At 34.9% G+C, this 16,331-nt stretch overlaps 1 protein-coding gene across 1 annotated transcript; it reads right to left on the bottom strand.

The window, feature by feature from the left end:
- Nucleotides 1-7,504: 7,504 nt before the first annotated feature.
- Nucleotides 7,505-9,689, bottom strand: LOC107807706 (equilibrative nucleotide transporter 8-like). The gene is made up of 2 exons (XM_016632142.2): nucleotides 9,098-9,689; nucleotides 7,505-8,334 (listed from the first exon to the last, which is right to left on the bottom strand). The coding sequence occupies exons 1-2, from the start codon at nucleotides 9,654-9,656 to the stop codon at nucleotides 7,637-7,639; spliced, it is 1,257 nt and encodes a 418-aa protein (XP_016487628.2). The 5' UTR covers nucleotides 9,657-9,689; the 3' UTR covers nucleotides 7,505-7,636.
- Between the last annotated feature and the right edge of the window lie 6,642 nt (nucleotides 9,690-16,331).

Here is a 16,331-nt window from a genome sequence, read left to right as displayed (position 1 = left end):
TACATATTATGTTATGGTAAAATTCATATTAAATATTACATAAATATTCAACTTCCATCTCTAGTATGCTCCCATATATGATCTATTAATGCATTACGAAGTGCAAAATGAGCATCTTTGTCCTTAATTTTTTTGTGTCGAGCTAAAAATTGCCTGAACCGGTGATTTTCATCTACTATCATTTCTACCGTTGGAGGCGGACATTCTCAATCATCTTGAATTGGTGTAATAAGATCACGTTCATCCTTTATTATCATGTTGTGCAGTATAATACATGTAGTTATTTTCAATTTTCATATATTTCCAGTTTTAATGTATTTCCAATTTTCACTTTTCGATTTTAGCAACATCTAATATTTTATATTCACACCTTTCGATTTTAGCAACATCTAATATTTTATATTCACACCTTTCAATTTTAGCAACATCTAATATTTTATATTTGCACAATTCATTTTTTGAGATGATTATATATTTTTTGTATAATTATAACTTATAATAAAATTAACTTATAATTTTATATAAAAATAATAAATACACGAAAATTAATTTATCAAAATTATACACCACAGTTAAGATGTAAAATTAATATTATAAAGATATTACATAAACATAATTAGGTATATATAAATAGATAAATTAAAAGAGTTAAATAATAAAATAAGGATGAATAGTAATAGAGGAGATGAATAGTGTCACTCCATATTTGAGGTAACACTATTCATCTCCATTTTGGGGCACAAATGGGGGAGCATTGGAGCCCCATTATGGCAAAAAAATGCCCTAATTATGGAGAAATGAGGGAGGGTTGGAGATGTCCTTAGAGTCAGCTGAATATCTTTAAAAATCGAATTGTTAATATCTGGCTTATCTAGCGGATGAGGTTAGGTATCATCACGGCTAGTTAAATTTTGAATCGTGAGAGAGAGTTTAGCTAATTATGAAAACTATGTACTGATTTGTACTATTTGTTTATCAAAGGATTTTGTCTTGATCTTATCCTTCTTGAATCTGGTGTATTCACGGGCAGGAGCTTCTTGATCTACATGGTTGATTGTCTACAATATCTTTTCCTTGTAGAAATCCTTGATTTATGCCATCCACTTGTATATCACACTCATATTCTTTCTTGAGCCTCATTTATTTCTTTTCCTTTTTGAGCACCAAAGATATATTCTTCAATATCCCATATACTTAACTTTTGTTTCCTTCTTTGACTATAGAAAAAAGTATTTTTCCATTCACAATATAGTATCTCTGTATTCTTTGATTTTTCTTCCTTAACTATAGATACATAGATACATCGTGTAATTGCCAATATACTATTTACCGAGTATAAGTATCAATCTTCCTCTCATAAGGTAGTAGATCTTCAATATAGAAAATATTTCCTTTCGAACAGATCTCAAAATATCTCTGAACTTTTATTATATGGGAAGTATTCTTGATTTTGGGAAATAATCTCTTTCCATAATATAGATTGTACTATCTCCGTAATATATTTTTTTTCCATAGAAAATATATTTTTCATATTATATTGAAAATATTCCTTTCTTGATCTTGGAAAATTATCTCTTTCCATTATGTAGATTGTACTATATTCATAATTTATTTTCTTTCCATAGAGAATGTATTCTTTCTTGGCCTGTAATATATTTTCCATGTAGTATCTTCCTTCCACAAAATAATAGATCTTCTCCAACCTTCCTTTCAAGATATTTAAAAACTTTCCTTTCATAATTTCCGTAGAGTCCTCTTTTTCTGATATTGTAGTAATCCATTCAATATTTAAAATATGACTTTTAAATATTATTCCTTCCATGATGCTTGTATATTAAATCTCTAAGAATAATCTTCCTTGATAAATTCATCATATGATATTCTCTTTCCCATATTTGTTTGGATCTTTAACAATATTTTCTTTCTTGAATAAACATGTGCAAGAATAAAATTACCACAAATAAATGTTCTTTGAATAATAATTATGTTAGGTTTGTTATCATCAAAATCAAAACGCCAAACTTGAAGCAAACAATACCCTCTTGCCCTCCTTTGTGAACAAATGTTTCAAAACGAAAGAAATTGCTCAAATATAATATAGTGAATATTCCTACAAAAACACTAGACCCATTAGAGGAAAAATTGTAAATTTGTGATTGAAGTAAATTTTTGTAGAAAACTTAAAAGATGACATTTGAAGAGGCCTATTGAAAGCTGCTAGTGGCCTATTGTTTTCGATAACTCAAATAAAGAATTTTTATGGTTTGGGTTTTAGGTTCTATGGTTAAAACAATTAGTGAGATGAAAGAGTTGAATTTGTGGTTGATGAGATATAACAGACGAGTCTTTGAAAAAATTGAGGAAAATGATAGTGAAGTACCGGAGCTTGGACGGTAAAAAATGGAGTTTTTCGGCTAATGTTACTGATTTTCCAATCAAAAGTGTCTTTTTACTGCTTCTCACACATTTCACAGAGAATGTAATACTTTTTATGCCATGCATGTTAGCCAAAAAAGGTGAAATAATTCCACTTTAAAATAGATGCAAAGTTTAAAGTGTAGTTGAAAAAATAAAACTAGTTGAGGCTCCCATTTTTATTATTTTGTATATATCACATCAAATATACTGTTATCTGGAAAGTGTATTTCCGGTAACAATTGAATGACGTGGCTCATAATTTTTGAAGCCAATAAATAAAAAACATAAAACCCAACCATTTAAATTATTCTACACCTATTAACTTTGGCACGTTATTGTACTGTAAAGACACTAATATTGCAGTCAATATTGGCATTGCTATAATAATCTTAGAAATATAGGCATAGAAGTAATTAGTACCAGAAACGAATGTCCAAATGATCACTAGGTAGCCAGAGATAGAATAGATAATGAAACAATGGCCATTCAAATAAATTGTAGTATTCTTTTCTAACTAGACTAGAGTTCGGCTTTAATCTTGTCATTCTGTCTTTATTCTTTAAAGAACCGTGTATAGCTGCAAAACTAAGATGCCCTTTGTTTCAATAATTTCCATGACAGATTGCTCCGTGAATTGCAACCATGACCAGATGCAGATTGAAGATTTAAACTTGATCGATTCAACCTTAATATTCTCAGCTCAAAGCTCATTCTACTTCCAAAATTACGGGTTTAATATTGGATCTTTGTTACTACAATTTAAGTATTCCTTACATATACATTTATATTCCATGCAAAAAATGTTGGATTCGGTTGAACTGATAACTAGTACGCTACATTCGCTACGGCAACCATCTATGGGTGTCTTGATGACATAGATGGTATTGGCATTGGCTTTTAAAAAGTACTTTATCTGTTCACTTTTAGTTATTCACTTCTGACTCTTTACGCCCCTTAAGAAACAATAAATGAAATATGTATTTTATAATTTTACCCATAATAATGATAATATTTTCAAAAGTTTTGGGAATGAGTAGTTAATGATAAGGGTAAAACAAGGAAAAAAAATGATTGTCTTTCTCTTGATTTAGTATAGTAGACAAGTAAAAATGAAAATATATATTTAGTATAGTGGACACGTAAAAGTGAACGGAGGGAGTAACTTATAAGCTAAAAGCCAAAAGTTATAAGTCGGTTTTACCCAACTTTTGACTATTGGCTTATTTTTGTACTTTTCTTTTTATCATTGCCAAATACTACAAAAACTAGAAAAGTGCTTAAAAGTCAATACGCACTTAAAATAAGTCAATCCAAACACGCTCATAGTTTGTGACAATCCTCTCGAGTCTTAACAGTATCTCTGCCCTACACAATCAATTATCACCTAAAATATAGCTAAAGGTATCATGACAAGTGGAATTAGTAACCAGATAGAAAATAAGGCAGCCACCGAGTTTGATTAAACTGCACTGATAGTGTAAAAAATATTTAAACTGGCAATTTATATAAGTCATAATACTTCTTGGAAATGGATGCAATAGCCCGTGTTCGATTAGCGTGATTTGTTCCAGTTCTTCGAACGTTGATTGGGTAGCGTCGAAATCATCGGGGACTACGAAGGATCGAGAGACCCCATAGTCATCATCCTCGTCAGTCTTCTGATTCTCTAGTTGGGTCGAGGCTGACGTTTTTGATTGTTATTTGGTATCCCGTTCCCCCTTCGACTCTGATCCCTTTGTCGATGGTAGTGAAGATATCGGAATCACTTCATCGATGGCAAACATTTCTTTTGCGGCCGGTTGCTCCTCATAGACCGTTTTGATTCCCTCCGATGTTGGGAATTTCAGAACCTGGTGAAGGGTCGAGGGCACTGCCCTCATGTTGTGGATCCATGGCCTCCCAAATAGGGCGTTATATCTCATATCACCCTCGATTATGTGGAACTTCGTTTCTTGGATGATCCCGGCCACGTTTACTGGCAAGATTATCTCGCCCTTAGTAGTTTCACACACCATATTAAATCCGTTCAGTACCAGGGTAGCGGGCATGACCTGATCTTGTAGACCGAGTTGCTCGACGACCTTTGATCGAATAATGTTGGCCGAACTACCTGGATCAATTAACACACGCTTAACTTGAGTTTTATTTATAAGTACAGATATTATCAGTGCATCGTTATGGGTTTGCATGATTCTTTCCGTGTCTTCGTCACTAAAGGACAAGGTTCCTTTAGGTGTGTAATCCTGAGTCCGAGATGGCTTCTCTCTTACATTAGACATCTTAGTGCGTTTAAGCATCGGCCCCTGGGGACATCGATCCCTCCGATGATCATGTGGATGATGTGTTGTGGCTCTTCTTGTTCGTTTTGTCTATTGCAATCTCTGTTTTTGAAATGGTTTCTAACCCGGTCACTTAAAAATTCTCGAAGGTGCCCTTCATTGAATAAACGAACTACCTCCTCTCTCGACTGCCTGTAGTTTTCGGTTATGTGGCCATGGGTGCCATGATACTTGCACATTTGATTGGGATTTCTCTGAGCTGGATCGGACTGCAGAGGTCGAGGCCACTTAGTATCTTTGATACGTTCGATAGCTGACACGATGGAGGATGCATCGATGTTGAAGTTATATTTTGATAATCGCGGTGCTTCCTTAGGTCCAGTATTCCTGTCGATCCCATTCCTTTTCATCAGCCCCCAAAACCCTTGGCCTCGATCACTTCTCCTTTCGCCTCGTACGGAGTTGCGTGTAGGTTCGCTACCCTTACGATCTCCGTTATACGGCCGATATCGATCCTTGTTCGACCTTGGTTCTCGGTCGATGTCCCTTTTAATAATGGACCCAGAACCCAACTAGTTGTCTTCAACTCTGATATCGATTGTGTACATCGGCCCAGGTAACAGCCGGGTACTCGATCAAGTTCTGCTTCAACTGCCGTGAAGCCATCGAGCTTCATTCGTTCAGTCCTTGAGTGAAAGCTTGAACAGCCCAGTCATCCGTGACAGGTGGTAGATCCATTCGTTCCATATGGAAACGAGATACGAACTCTCTTAGCATCTCGTTATCTTTTTGCCTTACCTTGAAAAGGTTCGACTTCCTGGTCTCGCCCTTTATGGCTCCGGCGTGTACTTTTACGAAAGAATCTGCAACCATAACAAAAGAATCGATAGAGTTAGACAGTAAATTATGATACCATATCATTGCCCCATTTGACAGGGTTTCCCCGAACTTCTTCAACAGTACTGATTCAATCCCGTCGTCTTCTAGATCATTCCCTTTAATGGCACATGTATAAGAGGTGACATGTTCTCGAAACTTCTTGGGAATCGATTTAGGAGTCGTGCTCGGGGGGAAAGGCTTTTATACGAATTTTTTGGAATCCAAGTCCTTCAATACCGGTGGTTCCCCTAGGATCTAATCAACTCTGGAGTTATAAGTTTCTTACTTTTTTGTCGTTTGCTTCAATCCTCTTTTCTCCTGACTCAATTCATTTTGTCAGTTCCTCTCACATCTTAAAAATTTCGGGATTAGTCCCCGATTCTTGCTCATTTGATCTTACTACAGCTGGCCTCGTTTCATGGGTGACTTCTCGGGGTGGACCGGGCTCGGCCCTTCTCGGTATCTGGGTTTGGCTCTACAACTGAGCTATCGCTACTTATTGAGATTGCAACATTTCAAAAATCATACGCAGGTTGATCCCATCTTCTCCAGCATTTTGAGTATTTCGAACTGCAGATCGAGTTCCACCATGAATGCTATTTTCGGGGTCGGAAAGTTGGTTTGCCTCGATGGCCACATATGAATTAACGTCAATTGGATATATGTCCCGAGCTCCAACGGGATCTACGTGTGGCCTTTCATCCCCCGGTCATCAGGATGTTGTTCTCATTTTGAAGGCCAACTTCGTTGTCGATAGGTAGGGCCATTGATTGAGAGTTCGTCGTTTTTAACCTGAAATCAAAGACACTTTTGAGAGCAAGTGTAAAATGGTGTGTTTTGCAGAGATTCGTACCAAACAACCACTGTTATCATTAGCCCCACGGTGGACGCCAAACTGTTTACCCGAAAAACGGATAGAGTTGAATTTATGCGTAGTTCTAAGTATACGTAGTATAACTTGGTACAAATTGGGAAAATAAGTAAAAATGTATCGAATATCGACTGTAAAAGAAAGGATAGATACAAACCCAAATTGAGTAGAGAGTGATTTATAGATGAACAAGATGAACCAATGTACAAAGCTTAAAAAGGATAATATTTACTATATGCGTGTGAATCTCAATAATCTCTGAAATGTGAGAGTGTATGAATGTATGGATGTCGAATGTCGAATGCCCCTTACATAAATGATAGTCACTCTTGATATAGTGGAGGAATCCTACTTTGGATTTAAAAATACATAGTGGGAATCTCATGATAGATTAGTTAAATAGCTTTTCTTTAATTCCCGACGAGATTCTCTCCCCTAGTGCGGCTACAACGGCCTTTTGTTCCTTAGTTCAATCTTGGTCGGTCTTGGATTTCGAGCTCGATATTGACTCGAGCTCGGTATTGATCGGTCTTTGGCTCTCGAGCTTGATAACACCACTTCATATCATAACTCGATATTGATCCGAGCTCAATATTGACTCGAGCTCGATATTGACTCGAGCTCGATATCGATCAGTCTGGGTCTTGAGCTCGATAACCCGGCTTCACATTATATCTCGATAATATAATGACGATCCTCAGTCCATTATGTTCCAATCTTGACTAATTATACGAAGGGCAAACTCGATTTTGACCGTATACAGCCCGAGAGATAAGAGGCAGCTTGACTTTCGTGTTAGCTCTGGTCCTCACAACTTCAGGTTCTTGAATGGGCAGAAAATTAGTTAATCTTTTGAGACTAAAAAAATGCTGCCAACTATGCTAGATGAGTTGATGTTAATATTGCTCTTTTATATTTGACAATTTTACATCTTCTTGTGGTTGGTCTCAATTTATAGCATGGTTTTCGAATGCAAAATGCATCAATTAATAACTTTTTTGGGAGTCTGATTCAGAACTTATATTGTTTTCTGCATCACAAAATGCTAAAATCAGGATGATGAACACAATGCATTTCACAAATTTTTAAAGCATAAATACAATGTTCAGAACACAAGATTTCTGAATTTTAAGTTATAGTTCTACTTATTGCTACAAATAAGCCTTGCCTAAATGGCTAATAATTTAGTTCAAATAATCCAGAACCAACCAAGAACAGAACCAGCCATTAATCCCATCCCTAATGAAACAGCCATAACAATTGCAGCTATTTCAGCTTCAGAAGTTGGAACTGACTTAGGAGCAAGAATCATGATGACACTTGTCAAGTATCCATTGGTCAGCCCGAGCATCGTCGTTAGAAAAATAATCGGTACTTCATTTTTTAACGATTTAGGACCATGTAGACAAGCAGTAAACAAAGGGTAGAAAATTAGCCTAGCAATACAAAACCAAGTAGCCTTTCCAATGCTTTTCAGAACATATACTGCAGTGAAAGATTTCCCCGCGAAATCCGACAGGTTGTAAACTGTAATCAGCAAAATGGGATACCAATCTTTGAGCAACTTTGATTCAAGATTTTCTGCCAAGAACCCTGGAAAAATGGACAAAGTAACCGTATAAATCGCGAAAATACCAAATGCTGGCCATCTTATAGTTCTTGCCATATCCTGGAATTTATGTCTTGAGCATGGTAAGCAATTATCTTGAACAAGTGCGTAATGTTGCTGCATTACTGGCAGTTTATATAACATGTTGCAGCAGATAATGCAACCTATCAAAATTGTTGTGCTGGTTATGAAATACAAATGAGCACTTGTCTTGAGACCTTGTGGAGTATGTGGGAGTGACACCTTTGTTATAATCCTTAATATGGAAATTAAAACACCTGTTGGCATTTGAATAAAAAAAACATTGATTAAGCAAACTAATCAAGTTCAAGATACGAAAAGAAAAGGAAAAAGGTCCAAAATTTACTTCTCTAATATACGAAATATCTTAATTTTATTATCTGCTATAGTTTGGGGTCATTCATATCTTTGCTACTAGAAAATTGTTTTATATATTTTCTAGATCGGGCCTCCAGCATGGATTGGGTGGATTCCACATGTCAAAAATACTAAAAGGTCCAAATACCCTCCATTTTACTTCAGGTTGAAGCTCTGCTAGGGTCAAGTACAAATGCGAGACAATTTACTAATGGCAAGAATATGAATGGATTCAAAGTATAATAGAGAAGAAACCCAAGATATTTCTTAATTTGACCATTTTCCTAGAAGAAAAGGCAAGTTGAAGTTTTAAGCTTGAGCTATGATATTTGTAAACTGTCTAATATATTTCCTAGGCTTCAACATAGACGGGTGGATTCCACATGTCAAAATACTTCGGGGGGAAAAGTTCAAATTTATCCCTCTTAGCTTCTTTTGACTATACTTTCAAGTTACCCTCTGTTATACTTCAGGTTGGAGCTCTGTTAGGATCAAACGAAAATACAAGATGATTTGCTAGTGACAATAATATGAATGACTTCAAAGTATAACATAAGATAAGTTCAAGATATTTCGTAAAGTAGACCCTTTTTCCAAAAGAAAATGTCAAATTCAAATTTGGCTAAGATGTCCAATTTTGTAAGGAATTTCACAGGACTTTACCTGAAGAAGCAGTTCCAGCAAAAATTGCCTGCATGTATTGTTTTGGTAACTTACCAGCCGAGCCAATTAAGCTTCCTCCAATTAAACCATCAGCTAAACCACATATAACAACTGATGCAACAACCACAAAATAAGCTGCATTTGATTCCACATTTATACCATTTCGGTGCGAATTAGTCCACTCTATAATTGGAGTTACTATTAAAGAAAGAACAAACATTGAAAACCCAAGATTCAATCTCAATCTTAGGCTCATTGTTTGGTTCCATTTGGTCCAACTCAACATCAAAACAAGAATCAAGACAGAGGAAGTCATGTATGCAACAGAGAAAACCTTTTCAACATGTTTGGTTGGATAAAGATAGCCAAAATAATCAACAGCAGTTATTAAGGCATTCCAAGGCAACAAATTGCCTGCACCTAGCAAGAAATGGATTATATATGCAATTTTGTAAGTGTCTCTTGGCTCATTTTCATCCCTTATAAAAGATCCTCCCTTCTCCATTCCCTTGAGACTTTGCACCATGTTTTGATTCCACAGCTTGTGGAAAATGATCATAGTCCAGTATTTTATAAGTAGGCAACTAGCTAGAAGAGTATCTAGTGACTTATCAATATGAAAGTACCTATGTTGCTCGGATACAGATGCGGCTATCCGACACGGGTGTGCAGTGACAGAGCCAGAATTTTTATTAAGTGGTGTCAAAACATAAAAAATTAAATACATCGAAAAATTAAAAGGAGTCAACATATACTAAATATATATAAAACATAAATTTTTATCTAGCAATACCATGTAATTTTCCGGCGTGACATCCCTTGATTGACTGTGGCTCTGCCATTGCGAGTGTGGATCTAGATGTTGATTCGTTATCACATAATTTTTAGGATTCAGAGGTACTGATGGCAACATTTCTTGTTGAAAAATAACTAATAATTTTAATGTAATTTAACTCGGTTTCATTTTATTAATTAAGTTGAATGATCAATCATTGTTGTGTCATTAAATAGTCATGGTTTATAAGTTACTACTAAACTTCATTAACCCTTTTTGGGATAAAACTTGTATTTTTGAAAAAATGTGACACGTGTATAATAACATTTTTTGAGAATTGGAGCAATATAAAAAAATATTGTGTGCAAAAGAAGAATTAGGCATTACCATGTATTTTCACCTTTATGTCTTGTGAAAGGAAGGATAGTTGTTTTTTCAAGATTTCAAATGCTATTTTGGTACAGTCATTGGTTATGCAGCTTAGCTTCAGTACCATCACAGAATTAGTCTTAGCTTCTTTATAGCCTGTAGGGTACTGATCCCAGCTTTGAGTTGACAAGGGTGCAACCTGAACCATTCTGCTATAAGTTCAAGATTCCACTTAATTGGCATGGATTTGACTGATAAGGTTGAATTTTAGAATATGAAACATGTCTTATTGTAACAAAATTATACCTTTGTGGGGACAAAAAATGGATGGGTCCTATAATTTGAAGAACATTTTCCCAAATTAAAAGGATACTGCTGCACATGCTACCATTGTTGGATTGCACGGGTCACACGGGAATGATTTCATTATGGATGGATAAAATGAACGGATTTAACTCATACACACCAAACTTGTAGTAAACTTTTACATTATCGGTTTTCTTTAGTAGAGACGGATTGAAAATTTTAATTTGATGGATCAACCTTTAGGTTCTTATAAAATGAATTTAAAAAATATATATATTATAGTATATATCGGTCTGTTGAAATTTTATTGGTTTTTCACCATGTTGCAAGTCGAAAATGTTGGGCTAAGTTGCAGCTATTACACACACCAGGTACAAGTTACGCCTCATCATGGAGCTTATTGTAGATTGAATCTTGATAGCTCGTCATAAAATATGAACGTAAAATCACTAAAGGTTATAGTAGTGGGGTGTAGGGCTGTGCATGATATTGGTAAATACCAAATTACCGTAACGAAATTAAACCAAAATTTTTTATATTTGGTATTCGACATTTTAGTATTTGATATGGTATTTGGTTTAATATTTTTTAAAATTTGATATTAGGTATGGTATTTGGTATTTAAAAAAATGATATCAAAATACTGATACCGTATTGAAATATATAATAAGTTACAAAATACACATCTTATTAATTACTCCTATATCATACTAAGTTACATAATACTTTTCTTTGAGGCTGGTAGTAATACTTATGTACTTCTTTAAGAAAATTGAGGAACAATGTAGGCTACAGATTTTGCCTCTTATTCTTTAGGATGCCAAACAGCTTAACATAATACTTTTATAATTTTGGGGTATTTTTTCTCGTGTATTGAATTGCATCTATTGGATTAGTCCTTGTTGTATTCTTTAAGTTAAGGAATGAGCTCTAAGCAAGTAATAAGATATTTTCAATGATTAAATTTATTCATTTATGTACTTTTTTCTCTCGATGGGTTGATACTTGCTGGTTTTGGATAAATTTTTATCAACAGTGCTTAAAATTTTTTTTTTATTATATTTGTGAGCACTTTAATTAAAAATATTACAGTCTATGGTTCTATACACTAGTTAACATTGAAGCCGAACAAACCGAAGTTACCGTACCGAATAAATCAAAACCGAAAGGAAAAAAGCCGAACCATACCGAATTTAATTAGGTACGATATTGATTTAGCATTTTAGGAAATCGAATACCAAAAATACCGAGCCAAAATGTCTAAATATTGTACCGTACCGACCAGCGAACACCCTTAGCGGGGTGTTCAAACTGAACCGGAAAACTGCATCAAACCGAGAAGTCAAACCAACCGATTAAAACCCCCGATTAGGTTTGGCTTGATTTGATTTGATATTGAGTAAAAATCCTGAACCAAATTGACATATAAATATATAATTTTTATATATACTTTTATGACAATATATAGAATTTTCTTTTAAAACGTCTAGAAATATTTGAGATTCTCTTATGTGATGTAATATTTAATAGAAATACGATTTAAATAATGGATTGTGTAATCACTTTCTTATCAAGTGTTATTGAAATACGTTAGTCTCTTTGTTCTTTCATATTCATATGTCAAGATCTATTAAATTCTTATATCTTTTTCGAATTTGAAATGGTATTTCGATAAATAAAATTAAATAGAATATATTATTATTTAGATATCATATTGATTATTATATTTAATTATTAAATACAGTTAACCCTGAAAGTGTACATAAAAAAAAATATTGTCAGGTGACTAAGAAAATAACTATCATGTGTTACTAAGAAAATTTTCCCATAAGAATATTTTAATGTGTTTGCCAATTTTTTAAATTTTTATTTTTACTAAGCATATAATGTATTTACTTATCAAAACTTTAACAAAGTAAGATTGAAATAATATTCATGTAATAAAAAATCTAAAAAATCCGACAAAACCAAACCAATCCAAACCGAAATATAGTTAGTTTGGTTTGATGTTGATAAAAATCGAACCAATCCGGTCCATGTACACCCCTAAGAAGCGTGGTAAGTATTGATCCATCCTCAATCAGATATTTCGGGTTTGATCCCTGGGTATGAAGTTACATTGGTAGGGAGCTCTTTACCCATAAAATAAGACTTCCTTGCATAAATCCGAGTTAGTCAGGCCCACAGGGATACCAAACACTAGGTGGGAAACTAAAATATAAATAAACGTATTACTTTAAGTATTGTTCAACCGGTTCTTTCAAAAGTTAGATGAAATATCTGTCTCAATAATTGAAGGTTATATATCAGGGGCAGACCCACATAGGTCCAAGAGGGTTCATATGAATCCGCTTCGTCGGAAAATTTTAGTATTTTATATAGGTTATATTCTGCAACTTTGGATATATTGTTATTACTGAACCCACTTGAACAAAGTTCAAACCTTGTAAAAATGGTTTTAGTGGGTTCAAAGGTTCTCGGATGTCGAGTGTTCGACGCAACTGCAGCTATTGTTCGTTCTTGATTTTGTAATTTTGTCACATATATTTTCCACGTGTGGACATACAACCATCAATACTAACGCAAGCTCCGTTAGTTTATTTTCCTCCTACTTCATGTGTTTCTTTTTCTAATCTTTGTTTTCTATTTTAGTTTAAATTTGATGTTTTTACTCAAATCAAATAGTAAGAATTACATTATATCATCTATTTACTTCAAGAAACCAAAATTATCTAGAAAGTTCTTACATAAATTTTGATAAAATATGTAATTGCAACAATTGATATTATTATTTTTTTAGTTAATCTTAAATTAGTTTATGCTAAATTATTTACTGTGTTACACTATAATTGTTAGTTTATTTTATAAGTCCTCTTATCTTATACTTAGTTTCTATTAGTTTTTATGTATCTCTTTTTCTTGTTGTCTTTTTTTTTTTTTTTTTTGTAAATACAACTTTATTAAAATAAAATTTTCATTTTGTGGTAGCATTATTAAACAAAAAGAAAAAAAAAAGTGTTGCATAAATCTCTCCTATTGTGCCGGGTACTATCCCAATTGTCAATTAATATCTTTATTTATTGAACCCGCTTGTACAAAATTTTGGGTCCGCCACTTTTATATACGCTTAATCATATCAGAGATAATGACCAATATATAGTGGGAGATTTCCCGTTATGGAGGATAAAAAGATATTGTACTCTCTTTCAAAATGAATGGACTTGGAAATTGTCCTGAAAGTCTGATGATCATTTTATTTATAATAATAAGTTAACTTGGCGTGTGGGGAGGACATAATAGCATTTTTTAGTGAGTAATAGTGGAGAGCCCGTTATACCTTGTTTTTCTTTAACCGATCTATCTTCTTTCTTTGAGCATGTTGGGAAATTAAGTGGATATTTTCCGAGTCGACTAACTTTTTCTAGTATTATTAGAGCTATATGTCGTTTGAGTTTTTTCATTACCATCGAAAGTGCAATATGATTTAATCATACATGAAAGTGGAAGCCACATCGTAATGGTTGAAAATTTCGTGAAATATTTCAAGTTCTTTGCAAGGACATTAAGCATAATAGCGTAAACAAGGGCTTTTTTGCTTTTATAAATGGAAGAGGGGTTGGGAGCGATCACTCGAATCAACCTATTTTTTAGGCTTTTATGGTGATGTTAACCCCAAAAAACACAAATGAAATGACTGCCATTTTGCTTTTGACACGACTTAGAATTGGAGAATACATGAACCATAGACACAGGAGGAGCCAGGATTTTGAGTTCATGGGTTCTAGATTCTTGATAATTATTTATATATATTAAGTGAAATTTTTGCAGCATCCTGCAGAAATACAGAATAAGGCTGCGTACAATATATCCTTATGGCCCGCCCCTTCCCGGATCCCGTGCATAGAGGGATTTTAGTACACCGGAATTCCCTTTTTAAAGTAAAATTTTTAATATAAATACAAGGTCTAGGCTAAAATTATTAGATTCTGCCGAACCCTTAAGTTGATCTGTAGCTCTGCCCTAGACCATAGGGTTGTGTCATGCAAGTGGAAGTTTTACTTTCGGCCGAACCAGTAAAACGATAGCTACCTCGAACCATATATAGGATTGTATCATGCAAGTGAAAGTAATATTCTTTCTTTCTCCCATTGCAAGTGTACGTACTTCCATAGGAGCTATATATAATTGTCTCTACCTTGAAATGTGTCATTTCACTTATTTAGCTTCAATTATTATACTCATAAGATGTTAGCTATGTTCAACAATGCATTATGTATTGATATTCACCTCTAGGAATGAGATCTTCGGTCTTTATCCGAACAAGCCTTCCCTGCCTGCTTCGGTCCTTATCCTCGTCCATGGAAGAGAAGGGAGTCTTCTTTGCTCGTCGGACGAGCTTGATTAACCCCCTCGGAAGATTCGGGGGCTATAAACTCAGAGCAGATGGTCAATCATGAACCGAGGCTCCTCCGTGTTGTTAGCAAAGTGACGGAGAAGGGTCACGATCCTCCAAAAATACGGGTGCATTTTCCCGAGCCAGATTTCATACCTCTTACAAAATTAAGGACCACCGTATCCACAGAACCGAACGTGAAGTGATATGTGTAAACACTTAAGTACCCTTCCACGTGCATCGTGATATACTCATCAAGACTGGGAACGACTATATTTTTGCCTTCCCATTTGCAGTCCTCTCGGACCACTTAGAGCGTCTCCTCAGTGATGGAGCAGGCATACCTCCACGCCTCCTCACCTCGGTCTCCTTGTTTGGAGACTTTTTCGATCTTGAAGTCATTATCTATGGAGCAGTCTCCGGGGATAAATTCAGTGAGAGGAGGTTCTGGGCTACTACCAAAAGGGTTGCCTCGGTGCCTGTGGCCAAGGTAGAAGTCGAAGGTCCAGTATTTTGGGGAACCATCTTTGAAGTCTTAGAAATATGAATATTTGAAGGTTGGTATGAAGGTTTGAAGATTTGGTATAAAAGTTTGAAGGTAAAATATGAAGGATTGAAGAAAAGGGATGAAGATATGAAGATGAGAAGAACAACTTATGAAGATTTGAAGGATTGATGAGTAGATAAAAAATTCGAGGGTAACTCATGAAGGTTCGAAATCAAAAAGTAAAAAAGTGAAAAAAGGAAACCAGAGCTTTTAAAGGGAAGAAATAATGAATACGTGACATTTCGAATTCAGTAACTACCGAGGGTGGTCAACCGGCGGCTGACACGTGTCCGAAGTCAGAGCGACGCGACTGATGGGATGTTTCAGTTTGTCAACTTGCTTATAGCGTACGCAAGAAGGCCATTCCTATAAATCTACTCTCCGATAGGTGATGGGACTATCTGTGTATGGGTAAAATCGAAAATAAAGTTACCCTCAATTTCCTGATGAAGAAATGAAAGACAACGTGGTTCGACGTCGGCTTGGGTAAAGCCGAGGGTGCCCACAGTTCAGAGCCCGGGGGTACGAATGACACATCAAGGATCAGGTATGGCCAAACAAGGGAAGAATCAAGCTCAATCAAAACCAAGAATCGAGGTTAAAGGGAAGACAGTTAGAGTGGACGAATGAGAAGTCGGAATATCCGCTATCAACTGGATATTACGGCGCGAATCACGCCTGATATCAACTGCATATCGTGTTTTACTAGGAGGAAGGGATTTTTACCTTATTTAAACTTGTTGATAATCTGCTTAATGTATGCATATTTTGATATATATCGCCTCACATTTTACTCATGTATCGACGATTTGAGATGTTTAATATGATTATTTGTGCTAAATTT

Source organism: Nicotiana tabacum, chromosome 9, assembly GCF_000715075.1.
Source record: "Nicotiana tabacum cultivar K326 chromosome 9, ASM71507v2, whole genome shotgun sequence".
NCBI classification, from domain to species: domain Eukaryota; kingdom Viridiplantae; phylum Streptophyta; class Magnoliopsida; order Solanales; family Solanaceae; genus Nicotiana; species Nicotiana tabacum.
Note: the sequence above shows the minus strand (reverse complement) of the source record. Positions and strands in the feature narration are given on the sequence as shown.